Below are 16,582 nucleotides of genomic sequence, written 5' to 3'. Positions count from 1 at the left end.
TTTGAACAACTTTGACTATTTGTGATGTTTCCCTGGTTTACAGCGGAAGTATAGAGGTTATAGATGCTTCCTAAGTATCCACTAGTCCTAAAGCTCCTATCTGGTTTGTCTTGCAAACCTGCTCTGTGCAGTTAAGATTAAACAGAGCATATAGTATATAGTAAGGTATTCATAAAATATACTGTATTACTGGTATTTCCTGCAAACCTGATTACCTGATAAATGACGGGCTCCATGACATAGGTACTATTGAGGTGTGAAAGTGTGCTGTGGGTTTGGAGATGTAGGACCAAAAATGAAGCTATGGGTCCATACTCTACTAATTCTAAACCTGGATAAAAATATGTACTTAGATATAATAACCACTGCACCAATATCCTACAATTACAGTTTATTTGGATTATTCCTAAACAAACAATAAGACACATCTGATATAGTACTGTATATGCAATTGGCAAATGTACGTGGTTTATAGTGGATACCATTTTTACTGGTGAACGAACATAAAACAAATAGATGCATACAATAATTGTCCACATGTATTTGATATTCTCAAGATATGAGCATGCTATACCTTGTATTTGCATGTACACAAATACATTGTGTTAAAGGCAAGGTGTTACTAGCTTATAACAAAATAAATAGTTATTTTTAGTTTGCACATCAAACTTGGAGGAAAGGAAATGAGTATTATATTGTAAAGACGGTTCAAACTTTATTATGGTGCATTGTGGTATTTTTGTTGCTATAATTCATACAAGTTTAAAGGTTGTAGGATTTGTAGACTTTCCCAAGTTGCACAAAAAGTGTCTCTTTTCCCAGAACTAAGAGTGTCAGCCTTGTAATTATACTTTTTTTGTTTCACCATAGCAGAATATTTCTGCTTTAATGGCCTGACAACCACAAAAGGGAAAACTGCTTTAACCTTTATTACACTGTTGCCACAAGTACTAGTATGACTTTCACCATAGCGAAGTCTGAACAGACCGTCTTAATTGAAAAGTCTTTTTTTTATCGAAAATACATCCCGTTCCATCTAAAAAACATTATTCTGATCCTATGAACTGATGCCATCTTGGTTTAAAGAAGTTTTCTTATTTTCTATTTTCTATTTTTTAATTAAACATTTAAAAAAATAATATACATAGGATAGTTAAGCCTTTACATTGACAAAATGAAGAACAAATTTTACAGTGATATTCTTCACTCCACAACATTATAAATGATCTTCAGTCTTCTTGTGAAACCTTACAATAAAGAGAGAAGAAATTGAAAATATATTAATAAGCATATATTTATTACAAGATGTTAAGACAATAGTATGTTACTGTGGGAGACCAAGTATTGTTATATTAGGTTAGCCGTTTAGCCTTTTTTTGTTTTGTTAAGCAAGAGTTCTGTTTCTGATTTTTACAGCTAATATTTGAAATAAAGGGAATGATTTGATACTGAACACCGCTGAACAACTATGAAACTTTTTTTTTTACAGCTGACACAGCATTTGAAGTTTAACGAGTGGACACTATGCTATGGCCACAAGAGAAGAAAACAACGTGAATCAACAGAAAAAGGATACTTGAAGCTAAAGATGCCTGTCAAGCACACATATTGATTAAGTGAACTATTGTTTAAGTTGCTGTATAGCAGTATTTGGTCTATTGGTATTGGGTATTCAGTACGGGAATCCACTTAAACACCTGAGAATGTTATATAATTTTTTTAATGTATATATATATAAAAATATTTTTTTTTTTATTTTAGAAAATTAAGAGTGCACTCTATCAAGACAGTATAACACCAAGTCAGGTAAGCATCTGGGAAACCAATCTGTTCAGTTAGGACATATAAGTGCTTGTATTACTAGCATGTGTGAACTAGAAGCAGCATCCAATAGCTTTGTATGAGCTTTAGCAATTATTGAAGCAAAGGACATTTTTCAGATTTATTGTGGTATCTTAGAAAACCTATCCATAAATGAGGGTTCCATATGTTAGTATAAGATCTCAATTATTCTAAAGAATATAAAAATGTTTACAAACAATAAAGAAAGTATATTGCAATATTGGAATATTAAATAAGACATCTTACTCTTGGTCCAGGGAAGTCATTTCTGGCTCAGTCGGCATACACGCAGATCTGATATGATAAAACAAAACACAGGGAAAAACATGAATTGTGTATTTGAGTAATAACATAAAATGCAAAGTTTAGACAAACATGCAGAATTCATTTCAAATTGGTTATTGGTTTTGAAATTCAACGCAACGTGATTCATCAGACAATGTCCACACCTACAGAGGTAAATAAGGGCTTATTTTAAAGCACATTTATTGTTTACAATACTTCAATATTTAAAGGTCCACAGCCTGGCAACAGAGCCAAGCAACACTAGACATTTTAGCAGATTTAGGATTTGATTATTTTTTGCAGTTTCAAATCTCTTGGGTGTTTTTTCTAGCTAAGAACAGTTAGTGTTCTAGACCAGCAGTCGCCAACCGGTGGTCTGCAAGAACATTTTGGGGGTCTGCATCCCCGAGCGGGGTCAGGAGAAGGACCCCCCTGGGGGGACGCACCGGCCAGAGCCACGGACCACGTACCCTGAGCAGTTCCCAGAGGTATATTGTATGGCATGTATGTATGTATTGCTCAGTGACAGTGTGCCTTTTGCTTACATACTTTTTTTGGGGCTCTTTTACAAATTTCTGGCCTGTAATAATGCCTTCAAGAAAACGTAAGGCAATTGGCTGAGTGCAATCAAAGGCAAAAAAAAAAAGAAACAATCCCTGTAGACAAGAAAATCCCGAGGACAGGAATAGAAGACTTGCCACGCTGCGCATGAAAGCTACTACATCTAGAGCTTCAGAGACAGTACAACAGCATGAGACTCGAGTACAGGAAATGAGAGAAAGAGCTACTACATCGAGCTACTACATCTAGAGCTTCAGAGACAGTACAACAGCATGAGACCCGAGTACACAAAATGGGAGAAAGAGCCAGACGATCACAGACTTTACAACATTTTAGCTTAGCATTGGAAGGATTCCACTATGATCCACATATAGACTACTCGCAGCATGCAAGTGTTACCATTGGAAAAATGGAAATGGTTTGTAGTTACTGTCAAGCCAAGAAGTTTAAATCTGAGTCTCCTGGTATTTGCTGCAAAAAAGGGAAAGTCAAACTTTGCCAACTGGAAACACCACCACAAGAACTTTGGTATTACACATCAGCAAATACCTCAGAGTCAAAGCATTTTACTTATAACATCAGACAATACAAATCATGTTTCCAAATGACACCATGCAGCACCACATCAATTGTTCAAAAGCCTGGATTTCCATTTACATTCATGGTGCAAGGGCAAATTTACCATAAAGCGGGATCGTTACTTCCGTTGCCAGATCAACCACCAAAATTTCTACAACTAAATTTTAATGAAAATGGTCAGAGGTGCACCTATACCTTAGGAACAAAATTTCAGATTGTCTTAAAGTTACAAAGGATGTTTCATGAGCACAATGTCCCTATTAAATAATTTAAAACAGCTTTGGAAAATATGCCAATAATTTAGGTTAGTTTAATTTATTTGTATTTTAATTTATTTGTATATTGTACCTATACTTTTAAAACCTGTAAAAAATGTTCCTTGATTTAACACTATAGCTTTATTTGATTCCTTTTCCTGTATAATATAAAATTGCAATAAATAAATACCCATGCCGGGTAGTCAGCTAGTATATAATATATTACCCTAAGTAAGGAAGTATATGCAAAATACCTACAATTTGCTGTTTAGCAGCCTGTATCTAAGCTTTGTGCTTGCACCTGCAGTTACACCTGCTTTCTCTAATCTTAACTAGAAAGGATCAGCACCAAATTGTTTATATTGGAGAGATGGAGGACACTTCACTCAAACTTGCACATGTGCAAAATGGGATTGGGTGCTGATGTCATCAAGAAGCAGAAGGAAGAAGGCAGTCAAGATTGAGTGCTTTTTAACTACAAAAGTTAAGTGAAATAGCTTCAGATATTTTCTCACTTTCTTTATCTAATCCTAATAAGAATACATGAAAATAAATGTAAAATATTTTAAAAAATCTAAATTGTATATTAGCACATGAGATGATGTTTTATAGTAACAGAAAAAGTAGAAATGTCACAGTAGCATTTAACACTATGCCCCTGATTCATCAAGCAGAATCGGATTATCGCTCGCGCATTCGTATTCGCGATCCGAAATCGTACGCCATCGCGCTATTCAGCAACTGAAAAAGCTCGCGGCCGGAGCCGCGCATCTCCGGCAGCTTTACACTGGCGAGCTTGCATTAAAAGGCACAGAACAGAGAGCAGGTGCGCGCTAATTAATTGCTATGATCTCACCATGGAGCTTAACAGATCCTCCTTAATCGCGCAGCTGAAATCTAATCGCCTTAATTGGCAGATTCGCGCCCTCTATTGCTTATTGTTATGAAGGCTGGAATCCGGCTGGCAGTGAGGCGAGTGTACGCGCACACTCGAGTCCGGACCGCGGTAAACCGCGATCGATGGCCGCGCGTACTTTCGCGCTTCCAGCAAGCGCGGATTTTATTGATGAATCAGGGGCTATGCTTTTTCATTACATGTGACTAATTTACTTTAAAATTATTGCTGCATAGTAACTGGGAGGTTAAACTATAGACTAGCTTCTAAAGTTTCTTGGGGATGCAAGTATTTGGATATCCTCTCCAGACTTCCACATTTAGACCAAATGCATCAAGCAATGTGAAGCCAAATAAGGGTATCACTCACCACCACCACCACCAAGAAGAGCAAATTGGACAGAATAGAATTGGCTTAAACACAGTGGGCCTGATTTATTCAAGCTCTCCAAGGCTGGAGAAAATACACTTTCATCAGTGAAGCTGGGTGATCCAGCAAACCTGGAATGGATTTCCTAAAAGTAATTTGCTGTTTGTTAGCAAATGTTTTTAATTCTAGACTACATTCCTTCCAAGTTTGCTAGATCACCCAGCTTCACTGATGAAAGTGTATTTTCTCCAGCCTTGGAGAACTTTATTAAATCAGGGCCAATGAGCCAAGACTGCACGAGTACTGGTGGACTAGGAGAGGAGGACAAAGGAGTTGCCGGACAAGGAAGTGAACAGTTAGATAAAGGGGACTGTTCTAAGCACAGCTTTGGCACTGGTGTGTTTGGCACAGGGGGAAGCACAGGTACGGTCTTTAAAGCAGCCATGGGATTACAGTGGAAAAATGCCACCATAAGGGATTCTGCTACAAGGAGTTGTCTTTACCTGTTTTGTTCAAATTGGTGACATCTCTCACCAAATTGGTGAGAGATGACATCTATTAAAAACTATCAATAATAATGGCTGCTAAGAGATAAGAAAACAATAAAGAAATCTAATCTAACATTTGTCTTGACTGGTTGCTTTTTAAGTTCTACTGCCCATACTCAGAGGAAGGCTAGTTATCATGTTTTACATAAATAAATGAAATAAACAGAGAGTTGGATGTAAAGGGAGGGATTCTTTAAAAATTTGACATCCCAATACTAAAATGAATTGCTTTAATAATTATTATTTATCTTCTTTCCCCATACTTTTACCAGATCCTGAAGCATATGCAAATAAATAAAAACAATAGGCTATCATTTTCTTGTTCTATAAGCTATGGAGACCATTCAACTTGGGTTGTTTGTTTTTAATCTCCTGCCTTTCTGCATCTCCAGCTTTGAAGAGTAAATATAGCTAGATGCTAGTTGCTTTGCAGTGAATAAAGCTTCAAATGTCCATGAGAATAAATATAAATAACATGCTGAAATGGAATGGAATATTTTACAGTGGAAAGAATGACAATAAGCAGAGGTGTGACACTGTTCCATTACTGCATTAAAATGCCATTTCATATTTGGTCTTGAAGCCTAAATTCTGCCCTGTGTTTTTCTTTTCATGATACAAACACATTTATAAACATCTTACTAAAACATATGATGCTTTTTTGAATGTCTCAATACTGTTATTTTTTATTTCCCCATAACTAGATCACCATGTTTAATACTTGATAGGCTTTCATGTAGGATGCCCACATAAGGGAGGATATTAGATTCTATTTATGTAGAAAACTATGTATTGACAAAGCCAAGAGAAAACGTTAGGGGTGATAATCATTTTTGAGTAAAAATTAACTATAACTCAGAGGCTACAGTGGGAGAAATCTGCTGAAGAATTCCCAGTTCTGTGCAAATGCTGGGTCACTGAATTGCTAAACACTGGTTTCATTCTCCCTCTTTGGAATAACTAGAAAACCCCAAGGATGTCAGAGTGACACTATCATTGTGGCTTTTTGGGAGGGGGTGGAGATACAAACTACTTACATTTGGTTACCATAAACATCTCACCCTGTAATGTGTGTGGCTTTGGCGGGCTGACTATACATAGAAGATTGGATTCAATCTTTTGCCTTTAAGTGGTTTATGGAAATTTGAGTTTACTACAGTTCAAATATGCAAAAGAGGGAGGATCCGCATTCACATGGATTTTTACAAATGTCTAAATTATTTCAAGCTGATTGCACACTAACTGTATGAGTTCTGTGGTTGTAAGAATTTGTTCTTGAAATATCACATCACAAGATAGGACACAAACAGGTAAAATATTAAGAACTATCAGTTACATGTAGGGAAAGAGCTCAGGTTGTCAAACTAAACACAACAGAATAAATCATTTTGCTTAACACCTGTCAGCATAAAATAAGATTTGTTGGAGCTTTTTTTATAAATGACAGTAGACTCACAATGATCAGTATTGGTCTGTCCCTGGACAGACCTCATGCAAAATGTTACTTTTTATTTTGTACAAATTCTTCACATCTAAGTGCAATTTTAATTGTGACAAAAGGCGAGATTTGAGTTGCTTATGATATGGTTGCATGGTGTGGTTGGATGCTAACTTTATTTGCTATAACAATTTTAATTGCTAATACTACATAAATATTGTAAAATTAAAAAAACATACATTTTAAAAAAATAAAATTGTGCAGAAACAAGATTCAAACATTATTTTTTTTTAATTTTCCAGGCAGTTTGTAAAAATAATGAATACTTGGCCAAATTTAAATATTCCTATGCACAATGAAGTATTCACATATTCTAGACTAGCTGTAATACCATGTTAAAACAAGCCCTCCATCACCTCTGTAGCTATACACATTGTGGGGATATTTCTTTTCAAATTTCCCAATAGCAATATAGGAATGTCAGCTATATTCTAAAAGAGCAGATAATGGTAACCAATCTTTGGAATTTTTGTTGTATTCTTTGAGGATTTTGCAGTTTTCTAAAGAAATAATTGTTTCAAATAGTTGTAGCGGAAACTAAATGTCTCCATGTACTGTTTTTATGGGCTCAAGAAAAAAATGGCCAATGCATACAATACAGAATTATACACTGAATGTTCACATGTGTGTGCATATTAGGTGTTGTAATACCCAGTACACCATTAGTTGTCTCAGTTCAATGACTTAACAAGTAGTAAAAACTACAAATATATATGCACCATTATACAGTAAGATATGGTAGCTTCCATATATGTATTCTAGCAGCACAACTACTGGTAATAGTACCCATTACTCAGCACTGTTCAACATCTTTACAATCCTACAAACTTATATGAGGTTCGGAATAATTTTTTTCTGGAGGTAAAACACACGTTAACATGAGTCTCATGTAGAGAAAATGCAAAAAAGTAAAATGATCTGAAAACATTAAGTTTTATGTTTAAAACAAGTTTTTGTAACGCTAGTAGTTATCATGTCCATGCTGAAGTTAAATATTCAAAATGGAATAAAGATGCACAGGCAAGAGAATTTAAGTAGCAACACTTTAGCACACATATGAGGTCATACTGGAAAATATCATATAATACACAGCAGGAGTACGATGTCTGGAAAATGGCTATGCATCGCAGTGACAATTAAATGACTTGGAACGGCTGGTAACAGGGTGGAGGATTTACCACTACAGTATAGCCAGAGCACTAGTCATCAGCTAAACAGGGAGTGTTACTGCATGGGCTGTGTTAGAGGCTTCACTAATATTTGCCAGATGAATTACTGATGATGGCAAAGCAGTTAGTTATTGGCACTGACAGCCACAATGAAAGCCATGCAGTTGTAAAAGTTTTTTTTACCTTTTTCAACTTATATTTCTAAATACACAGGCTTTATGGAAAATAGAAAATATGGCATTAGACTCTTTCAGTATTATATTACTAATACATAAAAGTGATTGCATCAGTTAACCTACACTGAAATTCATTCTCGATTGGATTAATTACTAGTTCGATTCATTTTCAACTACTTGCATATCTGTAAGGCTGGCTTCACATAAGCATGGCACTCGTGCATGGGCATTATTGCCTATTTATTGTTGCCCTTGGACAAGAACAATTCTGCAATTAACCATTACAGGGAAAATAATTTTGTCACTTTTGTCATGTGCAGTGTGAAGCTGCTTAACAGGTTGAAGTTGAAGTTTGTGTGCTGTAGGATTTTTTAATCTCATCAGGACAGCATCATGCAGGACACATAAAACGTGTGGGAAAAATTAAAGGGATTCCTTAAAACATTAGCGTGAGGATCATGAAGGATGTCATGCTGACCTCTTCTTTGTAGAATGCCAGCTCCCTGACTGAGGTTTTGGAAATGCCTTGAAAGTAAAGAATTTTGACTCATTTACAGCATACTGGTCTTGTGTAGGTTAAACAAAAGTGCTAAAACCAGATACAGGTATGAAAGTAGAATTTTGTTTAGGCCAACAAAGGCATTTGACATTGTGACAGCATTATTGTATTGTGACAGCATTACTTTAAAGTAGAAAACCCACATATATACTCCAGCCTATACTCTTAAATGCCAACGTCCATCTGCTTCTTAGAATAAACAGTAGGTACTTATTCTCATCTGTATGTGCCTCCCACACTTTACCAGTTAGCTATCAGAATAAAAGTTTCTGTCAATCACTGCTTTTAAAGAAGAATTCAGACTTTTTCTAATTTTTAGTAAGATTTTATTGCTGTATGTGCCCCCACATGATTGAGTAACCCTCATATTCTTTTAGGGAAAATGTACCAGAAATGGGGGGAACTTTCCAATGAAACACCTGTCTTCGTGTCAATAGTAAAATGTCTCCACACTTTAGAATGGTCTTTGGAACAGGATGTGAAGAAAGGTCATTCCCAATGGCACTTATTTTTCTCACTGGATGTATAAATAAAAATTACCGCCACTGAGTTGTACATGATGTCAGGATGTCACATTATTAGTTTTATACCTGCTTGATACTACGGCTCCAGCTGTACTTCTGGTCCCTTCTGACATGGAAGTTGTTTTCACGTTCCTGCTCTATTTGGCCAATCACAGAAAATCTGCTGACACATCCACTGATTTCCAGAGAGAATGTTCAATATTTATCCTAAGTCAAACCACTGATTTTTATTTTTTCAGTCAGATACCTAAAATATTTTTATTATTTTCTGTGGACCCCTACATTATCATTAAGATTTGGTATATTTTACATGCAAGCATGGATCTGCAATAAATTAAGCATAATCATGCAGTGTAATGAAGCCATGTTATTGGCACCCCAGGATCTAGTGGTTCTAAGCTGTAATGCCCGTGAACAATTTCAGTTGTGGAGTTGATTGGATAAAAATGACCCACATAATTAAGTTTTAATTGCAATAGCTAACCTTAGTTGTCTGAAACAACACAGTTCGGGAGGAGCAGCAGGACAGAAGGATGGCAGATTAGAGCATAGCCAGGCAGCAATAGGTGGGAAGGTAATGCCGGTCAGCAATGTGATGAGGCCCAATGGAAAGATTGTTTTTTTTAAACTGATGCAGAATTAGGATACAAACTAACAGCTATTTACATCCCAATTTCATTTGCACAAGTTTTCATACAAATACATATTATTACATTTATATTAATTTTATACAATTCATAAGACAACACAAATGTACATATTATAAAATATACATTGGCAGAAGACATTCTCTTACTTGGCTGCTTCACTTTCTGTCAGTTCTTCATCCAGTCTGTGTTAGTAATCATTCATTGATGAAAAAAAAAGGGAAAGAAGCAAGCATAACATAAGAAAAACGCCAAGCAAAGCAAAGCCATGGCAGCATTGAGGGTATATGTTTCTGTTTTTAAAGTTTTACTGTGTTAGTTTTACATTTACATCATGCTGATAATTTAGAAGTGTAGGCTTGAAAAAGTGTGACACCAAATTAAATGTGTTTGCTGTCTTGTCCGTCACTCCCACTATCCATCTGGGTTCTAGGTCACTTAGTGTCACAGACTGCAGAACAGACATGACAGAAATGGGCAAACTGTGGGAACACATAAAGGGTTCTGGGATCTCTCTGTACTATACAGACTCAGGACAGACATGACGAAAATGAACTGTGGACAGACAAAAAGGGGAGGACTTTGTGAGATCGATGTAATATATGCACAAATATGAAATGGTGTGTATAAACCTAGTTTTTATCTGCTGCAGTACAGCACACAGGCAAGGGGATTGCCTTTAGAATTATTATTAAAAAAACCCAAACAAGTTTGATATTTAACTGTCTGCTATTTGAGATTCTTGCTTAAGGTTTTACAAAGAATAGGTTAGTGGGATTACATTGGTGTTATAAATTTAAGTCAAATGAAAACTGAAAAAACTATTCTTCCTCCTGGCTGCAAAGGGTCAGTAATGATTGTAACTTTTAAAGGTGGAAACCAAATGAAAAATCTCAAAGGTCTCAAAATATCATATAAGTCCCTACACAACTTTATGTACAAAGGGACTTCTGATAACTGCTGTGCGGAATACTGAGTGGGGCCTCCGAAATTATTAGCATACAGGTGATGGGAGTGGGCTTGGCTTTACAGCAGCCTGACTGCTCTCACTTATTACATTGAACTTGCTTGGCACAGCTGTTCTACTATGTGTTGGAGTCATTCAAAGCGCTCTCTTTTTTTCTTAAGAAAATATTATTTATCCCAGATTTTATACCCACTCATTCAGCTTTGCTGAGCTCATTAGCTGTGGGCTAGAACAAGCATAAGGGGAACAGGCAAGAAAAAAAAGGTAATGGTAAAACATGCTTTCAGCATAGGAAACTATTTCCTATTATCTTAAAAGCAGAAGTTGCAAGCACTGGGAAGTCAGGTTTTATTGTGTTTATTCCTTATCAGTGTTTTTATAAAGCTTATCTTAGCTCAACAGCCCATATAGGTAGTTCTTCCGTAAAAGTCATGCACGCATACATCAACAAATGAAAGCAAAACTTAAAAAAAGTTAGCATTACCCAGTTAGTGTTAGCTGAGCATTGAGGGCTACTGTTATTTAATTTACCTTACATTTCTTGGAAAACACCTTGATTCTTCATACCTTTCAAAAGAAAAGTGATTGAGTGGGAGCATGAGTGAAATGTTGTAAAGAAATGAACCAAAAAAATAAACACTTGAAGCTTGTTGGGTCTGCAATAGATTCAGTTGTAGCTGGTTTTTGCATTCTTTAGGTATGAAATAATCAGTAGTATGTCAAAGAATTTTTAATACCATATGAAAAGACTACAACTTGAGTCCATTACCATTATGTCCAGATTGCCCATAGTGTTCTGCCCCAAAAGCCAAAATGTCACCGTAGGTTACTATGCGCACAGCTTTACAGGTTCTCATTTATGTGTTTTTGGTCTGGAGATACTGTACAGGGGCAGTCAGTAACAGCAGTGTAGCAATACTCAACTAAAGCCAAAACTGAACAAAGCATTTTTTTTGTAATCACATTGATTAGTATAACTTGTCAAATTCTAAAGGGCCAGTTTTGTAGTTGTATAGCTAATCATACAAAACCCCTTGTCACTTTATGTTCCTGTCCCACCTCTTAATCTGGACTCAAGATTTCTACTGTAATGTATTGTCTGGCATCCTTTGTGCTTTCTACTTTGGGTGTCACATGCTGACAGCTGACTGCACAAACGACTGCACGAGGCATGAACGAGCGCTGTACATACAGCACCATTCTGCTCTATGGAGAGGGGGGAATGACGGAGCGGCACCTTGCTGTACTCTCTCTCCTTCTCTTTCATTAGGATCGTTGCTCGTCCATGGATTCGCCAGGATGGTTGTTTGGACGATGAACGCTGTACACATACCAGATTCTCGTCCGATATAAGCCCTGAGGCAATTATCAGACGAGAATCATCTAACGTGTGTACCTAGCCTTAGCTAGGCTTTAAAGGGGAAAATTATCAGTCTTGACCAGCAAGGCAATGCTAAACACAAGCAGGGAGACTGCTGCTGGATCACCTCACACATGTGTTCTAAGTAAAAAGTGTGTATTGTGGTAAATCTCTTGTGATCCTGTACAAACCTCAAAGTCTCAAGTCTCAACTGTCTCATATATTTGCAGTATCAGATGTGCAAACATGTAAAAAACTGTTGTGCATACTTTGCCAAACAATTGTCTGCTTGATTTTAATAGAGGAGTGTCAAATATTGTCACTAGTTTGCCTGACAGATATTCCTTTGAGATTTTAATGATGTAATGATTTACATCATGACCATGAAAAATCTATTACCTATATATAAATACATTACCTACAAAGAGGGATTGTGAATTCTATCACATGCTCCAACAAACAGAAAACAACATACAATTACAAGTTACACAGCTTCTTTAGGTTTTCAATTATTGTTTTTTACTTTTAATAAATGCATCTGGCCACTGCCTACCAACACAACACTAAAGTTTTATGAAAAGAACTTCAAAGCAACAACCAGACAGTTCCACAGGGAGTTATGATATCAAATGCTTCTTGAAATGACTATACTGTTCACCATTTGATACCACAATTCACCAACAATTAAATAGTGAAAAGATCTGTCAAAAAGTATGCAAATCAAGTTTAGAAAATGCTTAGATAGGCCCAATCGTTAAACATTTCTTATACCTCTAAAGTAGGCTACACATGGAATGTACAATCAGACTGTGATGTGTATGGCCAACTTAGATCTTAAAATTCTTCATCAGGTTATTACCAATAGGTCGTTATTCAATCTGACATGGTAGAAAGATGAACGATGTCATGAGTCTGCTGAGCTAAACAGTATCCGCATATTCCTGGACTGGATGCGTTTACATGCAGATCACATTAGGAAAGACCCACACATGAAGCGTAGACTAAATGACCCACAGGACAGAAGACAAATAGCTAAAAGAGGAGGGTCAGAACAAGGATGGGGTGGAGTGCGTGATAATCCTGTTAGTCCTATGAGATGGACTAAAATAATTTGGACTCAATATATCTGCTGCTGCCACTTCTAATACTTGTATGGAAGTCACAGGGCCTGATTTATAAAAGCTCTCCAAGGCTGGAGAGGATACACTTTCATCATTGAAGCTGGGTGAACTAGAGAAACCTGGAATGGATTTCTTCATTTGCTATTTGCTAGCAAATGCTTTGAATCCTGGACCCATTCTTGGTTTGCTAGATCACCCAGCTTCACTGATGAAAGTGTTTGCTCTCCAGCCTTGGAGAACTTTAGTAAATCTGGCCCACAGTGTGCAAGAAACTAAGACTAATGGCTTTAAGCACAGGAGAGTTCAGCTTTAATCACCCAAGAGCTAAGCAGATAACACTCCAGGTCAATGGAACAGAATTCTGATGGGATCTGAACATTTTCTGTAATCCATGGTGTGGCAAATAACTATTTCTCTTTTTCCAAAATGTAAAACACCTGTAAAAGAAAATGCCTATTGACATACTCGGTCCACTTAAATTGGCTCCCAACTTTCTCTTACTAATAAAGTACTGGCATTACTATTGGTGCATGTTGCTGATTTTGAAATAAAAAAGCACCTAATGATTGGATGTCACTGGGGTGGGGCTTTATTCTATTTAACTAAACACATACGGTGGCTTTTACTTCTGTAAAAAGACATCACTTGTATTTTCAAAAATAAAAAAAACATGCATTATATTACATTCAAATAAATAGAAAAGAAAATGAAAAACAAAAATTTTTTTTAAAGATCTATGGGTGGACCTGTGAGGTTAGTTTGCACCAACATCTATATTGAATTGTTAAATATGACTGAGCCGGTGAACCAGTTTGACTGAGTTTTAGACTAAAATACCATGTTTTTACAAGAAAATATTTTCTTGTAAAAGTATTATATAGTAATAATACAAGAGTCTAGGAACCTGCTTTACCACTTAGGAACTTTACCACTGTTATAGGCTACAGTTTCAATGGTATCTAGGATTGCAAAACTTTTAGGAGACCGGATTTTTCATATAATTGTATACAATACTAACCCAATAATGTAAAGATGAATTGTATCTGCTCTGTGTGTCCAGTACAGCTTCAGGCTAGAAACTAAAAGCTGTAGTGCTGAAAAATAGATGATTTCTAATGTGCAGCTGTGCCAACGTGAGCTGAAATCTGACTTACTGTCAATGCCTCTTAGCACAGTATTTGCATTTTCTAATAATATTTACTCGCTGCAGGCATTCACTAATATGTAAAAAGCAAGATACTATTTTGTGTGAAATTCAGATTATAAACTATGGTAACAATTCACTAAAGCACTGTTACCTGTCTAAGTTGTATAGCTACTGACTACAAATGTATTTAAGGTAAACCTGTCAAGAACACAAATAGCAAAGGCAGCCATTTTCCTGAGGGGAAACAGTATTGGTAAAAATATAGTTTCTTTTTGCACTGGTAATGTACACTGCCTGTGTATCTGGCATCTAACTGGCTGCATGCAACATATAATACAGAAAAAAAAACATAATATATGTTTAAATTCTTGATGTGAATTGTTACAGGCATTTACAGCATATTGCTATTTTTATGCTGGATGAAATTGCAAGTATATTTTTAGTATATCAAGGCTCAGGAAGTAGGAAATTAAAAAGAAATAGGATATGTGTGGCAACATATTAGCAAGTCACAAGGGCTATTGATGGACACACACACACTTCTCCAATAATTGTATTGCAGGAGAGATAAAAAACAATCTGGTGGGTCTAGAGAATAAAGTAGAAATACAGTCAATATTTACCCTCTGTTCCTAGAAATTTGCCTCACGAATATTACTTCTAGTCACTTTTTTAAACAAGTAACTGAAAAGGTTAAACTCACTTCTTTTATTATCAATGCTAAGCCTCTAGTGTGCTGGACCTACACGCTCTGATGCACAGATAGGAGAAAAATGCTTCTAATTACAGTGCACCAGGAAGACTGCAATTTCATTTCCTGTCCCTTTATGTTTTGATGACAGTAGTAACCAGAACAAATACAGAGGATGATTTCCTTTCATTTATATCTAAACCTATAAAACCATCTATTCATATACACTTTATTTTTTAAACTTGGTCATACACATTAGCAAATGAGGTCTTATAGCTTGTTTCCTGGCGGGTCTCTCTGTCAATCATTTCCCCTAACCTATTTCTAACATATATGTGATATCATATATATCTATTAGAATGTAAAAAAAATCTTTCACCAATTATAAAGGTCAGAGATCTATATTTATATATGAATACAATGCCATGCCACTGGGACAGTGCTATTTTACCCACATTAGTCAGCAGTGCACAAACAGTGAAAAATAATTAGTTTTTTTCTGGGGAATGTAAAACAATGTGAAAAAAAACTTTTTGAATGATAGCAAGAACTTTCAAAGTGTTCAGTGTTGCCCAACAAAAAATAAATTACAGTCTTACCTAGCCCAATTGTGGATAGCAATGCCCCCATCAAATGCATCACTTTAAAAGTTCAAACCGTATATATATATATACTCTAAATATCAATATGTCTAACAAGAATGTACACATTACATTATAGAAAGCTGGGCCATCAATACTACAAGCCTGAGCTCCTGAAAAATAATCATAAACCATGTTATTAACTTACTTGATAATACTTTCTGGAATCTGCACATAGTCCATTGGAATAAGTTCTCGTAACTCGGCTAAACTGGATACATATTTTATCTTGCTGCTAAACTTAGAACTGAAAAACAAGATATTGACATAATGAAAAACTATTACTGTGTGTTCCACTAATAATAATTACTACAAATCTTGTTTATTGGTGCCTTTAGATTACCATTAAATGTTACTTTTTCCCTAATGACTAACTGTTTTTTTTCCACCTATGTAAAATACTAAGAATGGCTAATTATGGAATGAGCACACAGAAGTGTTTAGAAAAAGCAGGATTGCCATCCATTAAAAAGCTAATTGTAGGGTATGGTCAGTGCAAAAAACAATAGCACTGAGGTGGTTTGGCACAAGTGTGCTGTGGTCCATGTTCTGACACTTTGACCCTGATTTATGAAAGCTCTCCAAGGCTGGAGAGAATACACTTTCATCAGTGAAGCTGGGTGATCCAGCAAACCTGGAATGGATCTGGTCCAGGATTAAAAACGTTTGCTATTTGTTTTTAAAAATCCATTCCATGTTTTCTGGATCACCCAGTTCACTTTGAAAGTGTATTCTCTCCAGCCTTG

At 36.1% G+C, this 16,582-nt stretch overlaps 1 protein-coding gene across 8 annotated transcripts in view; it reads right to left on the bottom strand.

Annotated features, from left to right (window-relative positions):
* Positions 1-376: 376 nt before the first annotated feature.
* PRUNE2 (prune homolog 2 with BCH domain) overlaps positions 377-16,582 on the bottom strand; it is a 125,272-nt gene continuing 109,066 nt past the window's right edge. The window contains exons 16-21 of one of the 8 annotated variants that reach the window (XR_011919760.1): positions 15,985-16,083; positions 11,408-11,443; positions 10,059-10,094; positions 8,187-8,217; positions 2,089-2,136; positions 377-1,247 (exon numbers count right to left, since the gene is read on the bottom strand). Coding sequence is in view for 6 of the 8 variants with exons in the window: in XM_072404118.1 (XP_072260219.1) it covers positions 2,105-2,136; positions 8,658-8,704; positions 10,059-10,094; positions 11,408-11,443; positions 15,985-16,083 (250 nt within the window). In the remaining 2 variants the exon portion in view is untranslated. Of the gene's footprint in view, positions 1,248-2,088; positions 2,137-8,186; positions 8,218-8,657; positions 8,705-10,058; positions 10,095-11,407; positions 11,444-15,984; positions 16,084-16,582 lie in introns of all 8 variants that reach the window. The other 7 variants (XM_072404118.1, XR_011919761.1, XM_072404117.1 and 4 more) reach the window with 7 other exon arrangements.

Source organism: Pyxicephalus adspersus, chromosome 3 (assembly GCF_032062135.1).
Source record: "Pyxicephalus adspersus chromosome 3, UCB_Pads_2.0, whole genome shotgun sequence".
Taxonomy (NCBI): Eukaryota; Metazoa; Chordata; class Amphibia; order Anura; family Pyxicephalidae; genus Pyxicephalus; species Pyxicephalus adspersus.
The sequence above is the reverse complement of the archived record's forward strand: the minus strand, read 5'-3'. Positions and strand labels throughout refer to the sequence as shown.